Source organism: Mugil cephalus, chromosome 11 (assembly GCF_022458985.1).
Source record: "Mugil cephalus isolate CIBA_MC_2020 chromosome 11, CIBA_Mcephalus_1.1, whole genome shotgun sequence".
In the NCBI taxonomy this organism is placed as follows: domain Eukaryota; kingdom Metazoa; phylum Chordata; class Actinopteri; order Mugiliformes; family Mugilidae; genus Mugil; species Mugil cephalus.
The window spans coordinates 5,945,251-5,959,493 of NC_061780.1; the positions used below are offsets into that span (position 1 = coordinate 5,945,251).

General features: G+C 45.5%; 1 protein-coding gene across 4 annotated transcripts in view; it reads left to right on the top strand.

Annotated features, from left to right (window-relative positions):
- The window catches only part of cadm4 (cell adhesion molecule 4), a 144,109-nt gene that overhangs the window by 100,724 nt on the left and 29,142 nt on the right, over positions 1-14,243 (top strand). For 2 of the 4 annotated variants that reach the window (XM_047597911.1, XM_047597909.1), the window contains exon 1: positions 5,931-8,271. The exons of 1 other annotated variant lie outside the window; for it this stretch is intronic. In XM_047597911.1, coding sequence (XP_047453867.1) covers positions 8,172-8,271 — 100 coding nt within the window. In that variant the 5' untranslated portion in view covers positions 5,931-8,171. Of the gene's footprint in view, positions 1-5,930; positions 8,272-14,243 lie in introns of those variants that run through there. One more of the 4 variants, XM_047597913.1, reaches the window with a different exon arrangement.

Genomic DNA, 14,243 nt, shown 5'->3' on the forward strand with positions numbered 1-14,243 from the left:
CTGGTGAAGATCAGTTTGCGTATGTCAGTGTCCAAAATGTGTGAGTAAGTGTGCGGGTATTATCATTAGCATCCAAGCCACCTTAAAATTCTCTCACGGATTTCCTCCTTTACTTCATCCCTTTCTTCACACAACATATATCTGTCTTCTCCCCCCTCCACACCCCCTCTCATCAGCTCAATCTATAAGCGTGTATCTGTGTTTCTCTTTATGTGAGTCTTTTTGCTACTAGTGCGAGTGTGCACACACTACGCGTGTGCACACTCGCATGTATGTGTGCCTGTCTGGTGTTACGCACACGTGCATCGGCGTGCGTCTGCCGGCATAAAAGGTTGTTATGTGCTTTAGGTGTTAATTGGCTGAGGAGCTTCGTTAATATTCTCCTTGCGAGCCTGCTCGTCAGGAACAGAGCCGGCAAACTGATGAGTGTGTGATTTTCCTCCAGAGAGAAAGAGGGAGAGGGAAAGGGAGGAAGAATAGCAGGAGTGACTTGAGCGCGAAGACCCTCTGTAAGGTCAGGGTGAGAGAAGAGTGAAGCAAGAAAGGGATGGCGAAATGCAGCTGAGGCAGAGAGGGCAAGACGGGAGAAAGGGAGACAGACCGAAAGAGATGAAGGGAGGGGAAGAGAGATGTGATAAAAAGCCATAAAGAGTTCCATTGAGGCCCTGGGTGAAAGGAAAGATTATATCATGCAAGGGGGAAATTATCCCTTTGTTAGGCATTTGTGAATTGGCGGAATGGGGGCAAGACGGTCGGCACAGCACCCCCCCTTCCTCCCATCGGTGAGGGGGCCCATTGTTGCTCAGTCCTAATCGACCACGTCACGAAAACAACAGCACGCGGCTAAATTGGTCCTAACCACGCTTCCAGCTTCACATACTGTATAAATATGGAATATATGTAACACTTCATCCCCAAAAGACAGACTGATAGCAAGATCAATAACAAATCATGTTCACATGCCTGGAAAGTAGGGAGCAAGACGGTGAGGCTCAGCGCACACATGCCGGTACAGTGAGGCAGCTATCTGTCATTCGTTCGCACCAGAGAACAAAGGACGATTCCACACTTGTGACTCGCAAATGTTAGCACATGCACCGGGAACACAGAGAAGAGAGACTGACACATGCACTGCAGCAGAGGAAACAGCGAGCAGGGAGTCATAGCCTGCCACTGGGAGGTATGATGCCACATGGATAATGAGTGTTACTCCCAGCAGGTCGCTGTGTAGCATGTGGCTCATGGTGCGAGCAGAAACACTCGTTAGGAAGTTTAGATACTATGTTTTCAACTTGGCAGGTAACGCTGTTTGCATTTATCTTGCTGAATAAGGCATGACGGAGTTTAGCATTCAGTAGGATCCCACAGTGGGAGCCTTGCACAGTGATGCATAAAATATGCTTGTAATGCCAAAAACTAAAACTGTAAATACTGTGTCTGTGTATCTGTTTAGTAATGCATGTATGAAAACAGCAAGAGCCTGGAGCACATTTAAGTGTCACTGTCTGTGCTAAAGAGATTTGTTGGCCTATATGCTGTAATGCTTAGTTCTCAGTCTGAGCAAATGAGAAAACCTGCTTCCACCTTGATTCCTGCCGTATCTTCCCTCACCACCGTGTATATTATTCACACTAGTAAGCGCTGTCATCTTTCTGAAACCCCTTTGTACACGCAAGCACAACGGTTCCTGTTTTTCTCTGCTCCGTTCAAACTAAAGGTACATTTAATCATTGCCATTTTTTTGGGATTCAAGACAATACTTGGCGCTGTATAATTCCTGGCATGTTCCGGGGCAGCTTCGCTAATTCACAATACAACCCTGTCTACTACAAAATTGAATGTGTATGCAAAAGTATAGGAGGAGAAGTAATTGCTGTGACTATTATTATGCTTCACGGTTCTTATGCAGCACGGCGGAAGGATGTTAGGTGTTGAGTTTCCAATTCGTACGGCTTGGACACCCGAGGCTCTGATTTGAGTCCTGTCAGACTGTCTGTCTATGAGGATTCTCAGTCATCCAGGTTGCAGAATATCTCTCATCTCTCATCAAGTGGCTTCTGCAGGGCGACGGCCACCTGAAACTCTCATGACTAAGGTCTGAGTCATGTGGTGACCAGCTGAAAGTCTCAGAAGACACTTGGATAACCACTTTCAGGTTCAGATATAGACTTTGTCTGGGGTCTACTTTTCCACAACCACACAAATAGTAATTTCCCAATATATTCAGAACCTACTTGCTGTGAGGCGTCAGTGCAAAGCCCTGCACTACTGCGTTGCCTAGCAGGGTTTGTTGATTGTAGAAAATTGAGTGATTTCCCCAGCATTATTATACAACATACATTTTATATGTATTTTTACAAGACAGGGTTGCGCAAAGGCATTTGTGGCACCTGCACTGAGAGAGGTGAGGTAACTCTGCTGCTGTAGACTTAGACTTATCGTGTCAGTTTGTTTAATTTCCACACTTCCCAGCTGTGAGTCAGCGCTCTTCAAGCTTTCCTCCACATGGGCACTGAAGATGAAGAGTTGTAGAGATAAACTGTTTTCTGGGTCACATTCATGAATGGCCCTATCAAAGAAACTTTGCTTGGGGCTGGGATGTCAGAAAGGTTTTATGTATTATGTTTTGCTGAATCACTGTTCTACCTGATTAAGTGAGTTGGGCACTTAAACAAAATGATGGCATTTCAACTAAAGCTTCTTCTTCAAGTACACTAGCACCAACCATCAATAGCATTCTCCATCTTCAGTCCTGGCAGCCTGTCACTGAAGAGTGTTGCAGTCCAAAGTGCATGCTCTTTCTTTCTTTGTCCGACTGAAGAAGAATAAACTGAAAGTGTTCCCTTTAATGTGCGGTAAATGCATAACAGAATGAGGCTAATAATAGGATGTCCACGACGTCTTCCAAGCGAGTGCCAAGTCTGGTGTCAGCTAGAAAGTGGGTTCAATTTTAAGGCTTACTGTAGTTACTCAATACAAAAACACACACACAAAAACGACACAATGTACAATATTAGAAAACAAACTCTTTGCACATACAGCAAATTCCCCTCCAAAACATGCCGAGATTCAAATCCCAAAATCTGTTTTGCATCCTTATTAGCCTGTCATATTGCGAGCAATATTGACTTATCTTTTGTCAAGCTCCACAGTCAACAAACTGTGAAAATAAAGAAATTCTAAACTTCACTGGATGAAATTGTGCGGAGACAGACCAAGGGTGTCACTCGAAAGCTGCCAAGATGATCGGGCCGTATCGATTCGTTTTCCCAGGAGCTTGAGTTGAGCAGGAAGTAGCCTGAGCCGGGCCTTCAGAACACACAGCCACTGATAGTGTCCGTGGATCGGGGAGCCGGGACTTTTCTAATTAGAGAGTTCAGAGGGAACCCAGTTGGATTAGCTAGCGCGTGGCTCTAGGCTAGCCATTAACACCAAGTCAGCCAGACGAACAAGAAATCAGAAAGATGAGGGAGAAAGAGAGCAGAGGGTCAGGAGGGAACTGATTGAGTGTGCCAATGACTCAGACCTGGGTCAAAGTAGTTGTTTCTATCACAAACATGGCCTCCAATTTGAAATGTTTCATGTCCCCTTTGTAAAGGTTAAAGATAATGTTTAAGGAATCCAGCTGATTGGTCTTTAATAGCAGTTGTAAATTGTTCACACTGAGGAGAATCCCAGAGGATATTACTCAGTTAGGATCAGGTCTAAACATTGTGGCATCTCTATAAAACAAACTTCATCAAGAAATACAACTTAACATTGCTGTCTGAATTGCATTATACACTTATATACATTCGTTTCATGAATATGTATACATGTATGCGTTCACATGCCTACTTTACTGTAACCTTACTCATACTTGGGTGTTCGCTTATCGTGAAACACTCTTAGTATGATGTTAATTTGATTTATCTTTACCTTTCAGGAGGAACACATGCCCTCCTTCACACGTCTCCAGCTAATAAAACCCGTACGATTCCCGCCTACACAGACACATATGCATGTGCACCCCTCCTCACATCTACCATCACCGCCGCCGCGCGCCTCGACACACATACATACACGCTCCCAACCCACTCCCCCGCTATACCTCAAGGGAGACATAAGAAATAAATTCGACACTTCCGCTTACCCAAGAAGCGCCTTAAGGACAAAGAGAAATTTAATCTTGGATAAGCCTCTCGATAGAATCTCTGCATTAGCCCTCTGCTGCTGGTTCACAGCTATCCCATCAACCCTTACCTCCCACACCTTGGCCCAATTCCCTCGCATCTCTTCTCCCCTTCGCTGCTTGTTTGTTGTTGTTGTTTTTTTTTTTTTGTTTTTTTAAGTGTTTCTTTTCCTCCTCTACAATCATCTTCGTTTCACTTTTGTGTTGTCTCTTTTGTCATTAGTTTCACTTCTTTCGTCTCCTCACTGTTAATCTTTCCCCATAATTGTCCCTTTGACTATCCCTTGTCCACCTCATATCTTCACAGCCTCTTTTCACGCTTCCATCCATCTCTCCATCTATTCCCACTTGAGGCACCTACTGTATGTGTATATATATATATCTATATTTCTGTTCCTCCCCCTTGTCGGACTGCTTTAATACCATTGGTATTAAATGCTGGCACGACCTTCTCGGCATACTTAAGCAGGCAGGGATCCTTGTAAGGCTGTTTGAGTGCTTAATATTTTCAGCACGCTGCTGACTTAAGCCCCTTAAGTGCTTTGGCAACACTTATTCCACGGTGGCACCAATGAAGCCCATTAAAAATTTGATTTGGATGAGAGAGAGGGAGTGAGGAAAAAAAAAAGGAAGGGGGATAGGGGACACAATTTACCATTACTTCCCTTCCTTCCGCACACACTGCGACAAAAAACAAATACACCCATCGGGGGGTTGCCCACAGAGGGATGCTAAAGACGCACACAGACACACATACTCTTCTATCATGGAGTGATTTGCAACATGTTCTTCTTTTGGTCTGTAATTATGTCCATTGTTGCTCTATAAAACACTTTGTGATGACCCTATTTGGATAAAAGCACTTGACAAATAAATCTGACTTTATTTGACTCAATAATAGGGAACACCATGTTTCAAATTGGATGCATAAAGATGTTTGCAAATACAACCTGTGTCAGATTACAAGTGATAGTTTATGATGAGTTGATTAACAACAAGTAGAGGTGCTATTATAAAAGCAAAACTGTATCGCTTGTCGCATTTTACAAGACAATGAAAGTCACAGACGCGAGTGAGTGTAGTGTAGTTCGCTTCCACTATTGGATTTGCCAGCGTTATTGCCAAGAGCAGCAATGACGGTACACGTGGAAATGAGTTTGAACAAAGGCGCTGCATTATGCACGATGTGTTGATGCAAAATGTGCTGACAGGTTGGTCTAGCTGTTAGCAATGATTTCTGTTTCATCAGTGAGAAAATATGGAGCAGGTAGCTTTTAATGGGCCGGGTTCACATCAGCATAACTCACAACACAGCCATTGTCATGTTCATTTCTGCTTTATCGACCTCAAATCACAAAACACACAGCCACGGACGCGGTTCTTGTCAGCAGACAGCCATGTGCATCCCTGCTGCCATAAAAACGTCCATTTAGCATAAAGAGGCACTATGATGGCTCTGTGTGCGCCTGCATGGATAAATTAATGGGCAGTAGATAGTGAAAGGGCCAAACAGTTAGCCAAATGTACACTCTGCTTCAGTCAACTCTGGACAGTCTCGCACATTCAGACAAACTCACACACTGCCACTGTTTGTTGACCTGAAAGACAACCATTGTCGCTGCTTCCAGCCGCAAACACACAACCCTAACCTTCACAAAATAGCATGCAAAATATGCAGACACTGATCCCACACTGACACACACGCATTCCAAGCAAGGGGAGGGTGGCCACAGTTATATAAACAAGTGAAAGACCGAAAGCGGCTAGGCAGATGGATGTGATCAACAGCGATAGCACTTTGGGATTATAACTGTTTTCGTAGATCAGCGGGAAAGACGTGAAGCAAAGCAAGGACAAATTTGTGGGAACTTACCAACTGCTACGGACTGAAGGACTGACGGATGAGGACAGAGAAAGGGGGCTACAATGGATTTACTAGACACACTCAAGAGATCAATTTGAACAAGTGGAGAGACTTTGTTCCTATCTTTCTGCTGCCAGGCCTCAGACCTTCCAGACACGAGCTGCTGGTGTACACCAACACAGAGTCATTTTCTCAGCATCAGCCAGTTGACCAATGAAGTCTGCACTGTAGGGAAGATTGGCGATGATCTGCTTTCAGCTTTGGCAGAAGTGTCAGGGCCATCGCAGCTAGACCTCATTGTGTTTGCAGGGGCACAGAGAGTGAAAGAGAGTGGGCAGTGTGTAGTAATCTAAGGATGACACCTGCACTTTATTCCATCAGATAGTGCTCAGTGAGGTGTGCGGTGCAGCTCGTCACGCTTTGTCTCTACACTACAAACACACATTAAGCACTCGCACCTACACATACAAACACACCAGACCTACACACACCGGCAACACATCAGGTCCTGACAATCAGCGGAACTCCGTCTGGACCTTAAACACAGCAGGCTTTCAGATCAATGTGTATGAGCGGGTGTGTATCCGGAGTGCGCACAGACTCTGACTGCACCCAGTGGAGCATGTTGGAAAGGAAGCGTTAGGCAGGTCGATGTTGTACGATTACACTGTCTGATAGCCTGTGATTATTCTAGAGTCTAAAATTACCATGTAAAATCACTGTCCATTTACGCTACAGTGTGTACATGATAGCGCGTCGACAAAGTTTTAGCATTCAAGCGAATGACGGTAGATACCTCTTGAGGATAATGTGCAAGTCTCTGGGGTAAAATAGCAGGCCAGCTTATATGCAATATCTGAAACCAAAGTGTCTGACTGCAGTTTGCTGCACTCTTTGCAAGAAGGTTATTCTACACGGGGTGAGCACTTTCACACTTTGTCATTTACAGAGTGCCACTCGAGCTCAATGGATTTTATTTAACCTTAGCTGTTGCCAGATGAGCCGCAGTTAGATAGTGTCTCAGTCTCTCCAGAGGCCTGGATGATTCCGTTGTAGCGCAAAGGAACATTGACTTCTGCCTGCACATTTGTCGACTGCTGAAGTGCTAAAAACCTCGTTTGGCTCATTAAAATACAATCTTTTTGGAGAATTTGCATTTTTGCCGTTGATTTCTCAGTCATGTAGGTGACTCCGTTAGACAAGAAAAGATAAATAAGGCTTGCTTTTGCAGACTTTTTGGGACTCTATTATACTATTATTGATGGTTTGACCTGAAGGAGACGAGCAGCCTAGTGGTTGTTGTGATTGTCCGTGTGGCTGATTGTTGGCTCTCCTCTTGGTCATACGTTTCTTAGTTGTGAGAGCTAATTGGTTGGTGAGGAGCTAATTAAGTTATCCCTCAGTTAATCGCATACCTGCCACTATTGAATACTGTTGCTGGTAACGACCAGTTTTGCAGGTCTGCTTTAACACCCTTGGTATTTTTTTCTGGTTTATTGATGTAAGAATCCCAGGCTTTGGTCTCAGGAGCCTCCAAGCACTGTGGTAAAAAAAAAAAAGTAGCTTGGTGGTGTTTTTCTTTTTAGTTCATCCGAGCCTTTGCACTGCTTCGTAGCAGCAAAGCTTTAAAATAATACATTTCATAAGTTCTTTCTAAGCAGCCCAAGGTGCTACAGGAAACAGAGGAACTTTGTTGCCCTAACATCGCCTCTGTGTCTGTGTGCATTGTGATATAGGGACTAAATCGTTGTCTCTGTTAACACCCGGAGCTGTGGCCAAACTTCTGTGTGCTGCAGTCAAGCCCGAAGTCCGTCCCATGTGACTTTGCAGCTTAAGCAGTTTTCATGTGTTGTGAAGGAGTGTGGCACATAAGAGCTCTTTCTTTAAGGGTTGTCCTCAAACAACAAGTTCTGTCTGAGTGCACCAAAGTAAAGCTGAGCAGTTAGCGGGTGCACGTGTCTGCAGCATTGCAGTTGAGGACAAATCGTAGTGTGCATGTGTGTGCGTGTGTGTGTGTGTGTGTGTGAGGACTAGTTTGTCTGTTGCAGTGCAGGCAGGGTCACAGAAGAGCCATTGATCAAACGTGCACAGCCACACACATTCACGTTCGCACACACACAAACTCCTCAATACACAATGAGGCCTGTCCGGTGCTCTGTCCTCTGCTGCCGCCTCCTCCCTGCCCCCTTCTCTGTGGCCCTGCGCAGCCTGGTCCTGGTTCTGCTCTGCATCACCCGTAAGTCTCGTGCAATTTGCACTCGCTCACATGTTGAAACACACACAGATTCGGTGAGATGTGAAGTATGGATCCCGGAGGGAAACTCAAGTGCCATTACTCAACGTATAAATCAGGGAAAACAAGCACGTCATCTAAACACGTTTGCTTAATGCAAAGGATGCAGGGATGCACAGTTTACTGTAGCTCAAGCACAAGCTCTGTGTTCAACTCCCTACAGATATGTTGTTCCTCTAAATATTTTAATATGATGTTTCTGTTTTATAAAAAGAGAGCATGAATGCATGAATGTGATGCTAATTGGCGCAAAGTGATACCGAATTAAATTCAATCCAGTCCCACGCAATGACCAAGTGGGGATAGCTCACGACGGACTCATGAAATGACAATTTCAGATGAGTTGTTAAAAATGCTTGTGATTAAGTTAGAATTGGTAATTAAGATTAGGAACTGAGAGAATATGAAGACAGGGGTGCATGTCCACAAGGTAAAAGGACCGGGGAATTAGAGACTAGACAGAAAAAGAGAGGCGACGGGTGGACCGGAGGACTTAAAAAGAAAAATGATAAGAAATGAAAACAGAGAAAGGAAGACAGATATGAGAGCGGCTGAAGCCTTTTTCTCCCACTGAGGAACCTAATAAAAAAAAGATGGACCTCAGAACAGGAGATATCGTCAACCAAATGAAGTGGTTGTTAAATAGAACAGAGAATTTGGCGGAAAGCAGTCGTGCCAATATACGTGAGTGTCGGACAGACACAAGGACAGGAGCAAATAGGAACTTGAGCTGTACGCGAGGAAGAGGGGGGGCAGCGGAGGCAGAAAAAGAGAAATAACAAGGCAGAGATGGAGAACAGTGAAGTCTGTGTGTGGATGGAGGAAAGACAGCGATGGAGGGGATGGGTACAAAGACAAAACAAGAGACGGGGCCTCAAAAGGAGCTGCTTGAGGGTGAGATTTGAAATCAAGAGTCATGAGATTGATTGAACACGCGGCAGAGAGGGTAAGAAAAGACAGCACATGAAGTGGAGTGAGATCAGTGACAGAGCGGCTTGGCGCTATTAATACCTCCTGTCATTATTATTATTATGCACTTAATGCAGGGAAGTGTTCCCTCCCTGCTGCTCATTGGTAAACAAGCATAGCCTGCTGCGGACAGTACCTTCCCCCCTGTGCCAGAGACTCAGCTCAGTGTTTTTCTTTTTTTTTTCTCGTTTTGCATATTAGATCAACAGAAGGACATTCTGTTTTGTGGGTTGTTAGGGGAGATGCTGGATGGGGGTGACAATGGGGGAGTTAGAGATACAGAGAAAGAATGAGTTTGTGTCTTGGCAGCGAGCTTGGTTATGTAATTCATGCCAGTAGGGCAGTTTTGTGTTGGGCTTTGAATGTGCACTCACATATACTCTCTCACATACAATTACCACTGTCTTATACATGCACACACACACACACACACACACACAGGCCTGTAAGTTTTTGATGCACGCGCACATTTGTACATTTTTCCCACATACGCATTCGTCAGTGTGACACAAATTGTGTGCACACACCAAAGGGAAAGCGGCCATGTGGTGGATTTGAAGGGGGTGTTAAGACCAGCGCTTTTGGCTGTCGTGAATCTCCAGTGTAGTTGCCATGGTGTAATAGTCCTGTAAATTTCCTTTAAGCCCCTGTTGGGGTGTGTGGTACCCATAGTCGCAGGGTTGTTGGGGCTGTGACAGACCCGGGCCATAAACCGCCAGAGCTAACCAGCACTGGCTGTCAGAAAATGGAAAGGAAGGGAGGAGAGGGAAAATAGGGAGGGAGATGATAGTTTGTGAAGGGTAGGAAGAGGTGATATGAGAGCAGAAAGAGTAATGGGATGGGTGGACAAGAGGAGAGGAGAGTGCTTAGGGAGATGCAATGCAGCGGGAGAGGAGAGAAGAGGGGATGGGGCAAGAGAGGGATGAGGTGATTGAAATACGCCGAAGGGCTGGATAGACATAAAGATGCGAAGGTCAAAACAAGAGATGCAGAGAAAGAGGGAGGGAGGAGGTGCAATGAAAGAATGGTAGGCTATAGGTGATGAGGGGAAAGATACAACAGATATGAGTGCGGGCCAGACACAGACTAGACAGAAAGATCAGTGGAAATAAACAAAAGTAAACAGTTGTAACGAGAGGGCAGAAAGTGGAAAGAGACAATTTTATGCTGATTTTTCTGATTAGCAGTGCAGTCCACACAGTACACCGCTGGAGAGAGAGGCGGATGAGAGAAGGACTGAAGTTTCTGTCAGAGAGAGAGAGAGAGAGAGAGAGATTAAGGACAGACAGAGGGAAAGAGAGGAGGGATAGAGAGTGAGGAGAGGGCTCAGTTAAATGACAGGCAATTAAAAGAAGTCAAAGAAGAGTAGAAGATGAAAGAGGGAGGAAAAACTGAGAAATTCGCTCATTTGTTTTGTCATCTTGTCCCATTCGCTCTCCTCACTTTTTCCCCGTCTTTCCCCCCGCTCTCCCTCCTCTGTTCTCCCTGCACACTATAAAAACAGCATGATTATGCCGCAGACTTGAGCTGCAGAACAAATCACATTTAGCAAAGGAGAGTGTGGAGATAGAACCGGCAGAGAGGCAGGGAAAGATTCCCACTGAGTCACAAAAGGAGAAAGAACGGGGGATATTGCAAGGGGAATGAAGGCATATTGCAGCCAGGGCGGGAAAAACTAAACGAGGAAAGGAAAAGAAAGAGGGACGGGGGTGAAGGGAAGGTAGCTAGCGGGAGAGAGGAAAGAGAAGGGGTTGCAACAACTCTCCTGAGGCCCAGGAGTGAAGGAGAGGAAGGGGATCTTTAAGACAGCGCTAATGAGAAAGACGCATGATGAACGATTCAATAAAAGATAAGGGAGATGAGAAGGAGGAGGAAGACGGGAGGAAAGGAGAAGGGACAATGAAGTGAGAAGGAGTCAAGGATCAGATCAGGCTGGTAAGGTGGGGAGGAGGTGGATGGAGAGACTGCGGGTTTAAATAAATATAAAAACAAAAATGTGAGAATAAGATTAGACGTGAAGGCAGCAGCAGGAGAGAAGTGCGAGTTGCGGACTAAGTGAAAATGAGAGAGGGGGAGAAAACTCAAAAAAGGAAGTGAAAGCTGAGCGGAGGAAAAGGAGGACAGTAGGAAACTTAGGAGAGCAACAGAATGAAGGTAATAAGAGAGACGGAAGATCTGTAAAGGATTATGTATTATTTATAGAGGGAGTTTTTTTTTTTTTCTTCTTCTTGGCACTGGATTTGATTGGCAGAGTTCTGGCTTCCTGAGAGAGATGGAGTGATAATTTTAGACTGGAAAGAGAGGAGAGGGAAGGGAAGAGAGAGAGAGAGAGAGTTTCGGGTCTGCAGAGGGAGGTGTACAGGAGAAGAACCTCAAAGTCAGCGATTTCATAGAGGCAGAACACCGCAAAACTCTGTGATTAACCTAGAGCAAATGTTCGTACACACACACACACACACACACACACACACACACACACACATATATGCACACACATAAACACTGCAAACTAAATTTGCATACATACTGTGGAAATCGGCTTGCCTCGCAGACTCAGGGGATTGGAGGGGGGGGGGCGCAACATCCAGATGGGGAGAGATTGAGGAGCTGCCAATGGATGACCCCATATGAGTCGAAACTCTGAGCTGCAGCTATTGTTTTAATTAAAGCTGTAACTACATCAGGGTTATGTATTGTAGTCTCCTGCATTGATTCCCTTGTAAATCTGTGGCCAGTATACAAAGACAACACAAGCTCTTGGCCCACTTCCAGCTGTAAGATAATGACAGATAATGAATAGGAAGACGGCGTCTGCGCTGCTTCAATGATATGTGCGGGCGTGTGGGGCAAATGGAGACGGATCATGTCTTGCGTGGCTTGTCTTTTTGCTCCGTCTTCACCTTTCTCCACTCCGGGGGAGACAATGGAGCGAGTGAAATAAGGGGGAACTGAGACGCGGCGAGGTGGTAATTCAGCCCGCTAACCCTGCGCCACTGAGGCAGTTTCTAGAATTTACCGTGACCAAGGGTTAGCCAGCAGTCCACCTGGCCGCCTCCCAAATCCCCCTCTTTTAACTCTCAAGACATCCTTTCATCCCCCCCCCCACCCCTGTCCCTCTCTCCCCTTCCTTCCCTCCGCTTATAACTCAACCCTATTGTGGGACCATTAAGGAGGGCCCCCGAACAGCCTTGTCTTACGAATTTGTGCGCCTATAATTCATTTATTTGTTTATGCATTTTGAAATGATGGCCCTTCTCAGATCCCAGCTGACACAGTCAATGAAAACTCCTTTTTTTTCTAGCCCCGTGACAAGTCCAGTAGAGGCACTTCAAATAATGGGTACCACCAAGTCATTGCTATGAAATACTGCCCCCACTTGGCTGGAGAGAGAAGTGATTGTTTTTGTCCCCCCCTCTGGTTTTATTTATCCGTTCATCACGGCCGTCAGTGCACTACCATGCTATCGATTGCTCTCAGCATTCTCTCTTAATATGAGATGACGCTTGCGGAGTACTTTATTATGGGCACAGATTTTAATGGGGGTGAGATGAATACCCCTGTCACAGAGGTTGATTCCCTCCCCCTCTTCGTCGTTCCCTCTGTGGATTGTACTATGCTGGCGATCAGAGGCCCGGGCTCGTGGCCTTGATGTGAATGACAGCCTATTAAACCTACAGTCAAACCAAAGTGCTGTGCCCAGCTGCGTTACGAGCAGGAGTGGAGGAATATGCGTCATCTCTCGTATATTTCATCCAGCCCCCACCAGCTGCATTATTATTCTCCAACCCTCACTTCCTAACTCTGTGCTATCATTTCCTGGTTAGAGCCCTCACTCCCCTACCATCTCTCCATCCCCCTGTTTTCTTCGCTCGGATTGATCACCCACCCTCATCCAGCAGGTGTTTCTGGGTGGCATCTCTCAGCAGGCGGCGTCGGATGTCGCTCGTCCCGCTTGCAGCATGATTTTTAATTTTTCGTTTTCTTTGTCGCTGTTCCCTGCACTTTGCCGCCGTGCTACTGTGGCAAATTTCCTTTGAAGGGGTGACAGCTGTCAGGAGAAGTGGGAGAGCAAATGGACAGCTAATTAGTTTTTTTGGCCTCCTCCCAGAAGCAAACTTTCGCTGGTCTTGAGTCGCTCTCCCTATTTGTCTGTTGGTTCTTATGGGTCACTAATCACACACAGACACCACACTGACTTCGTCAGGATGCACAGCAGCGCTGTTACAATTACCACCATTTAAAACAATGGTGGCCTAGCCCAGTTGTTATGGTGATGAGTAATAACAGCCATTAAAAAAATAATTGGGATGGCGGTGGCAGGCCCTGATGGCCCCCGATATGAATCACAATATTGATGCGGAGAATAGGAACAATAATGACTACAATTAGAGGTAATTGTCAGGAATTTTTGGGGGGTTCCATAGAGTATTAGAGACTCCTTTGTCTATATTCCCTCTTGGCTTCGTTCTGCCTCTGTGTTCTCCAGATGTGATGAATATGTAGGCTTTCTGTTTCATTAAAAGTGATTAAAATCAAGAAGTAAAAGAGATTCAGACGAAGTTGGGGCCGACGTAGCTTAATTGCAGTGTGCCAACCCCTGCATATGCAAACTGAATGCACGTGCCCACTTATTCTACGCGCGCGCACACAATCACACACGTGTCCACAAATAGCTTAGGACACACTCACTTGGAGATACAGACATTTACTCTGGCCCAAAGCAGTCAAGTCAGCAACACTCTCCATGGCAGCTACCATCTGTTTGTCTCACAACATTTGCTGCATTCTAAAGGTGTTTTACAGAGCTCAGAGACACAGCTAGACTCAGCAGTGAAATATATATGGTCCAGACATCTTTATCGGCTGTGCTCATTGCCTGCTTCATCACTGTGCTTCAATATTGATGTCGTTCTTTCTCCAAATCCTCCCCACGGCAAAACACTTTG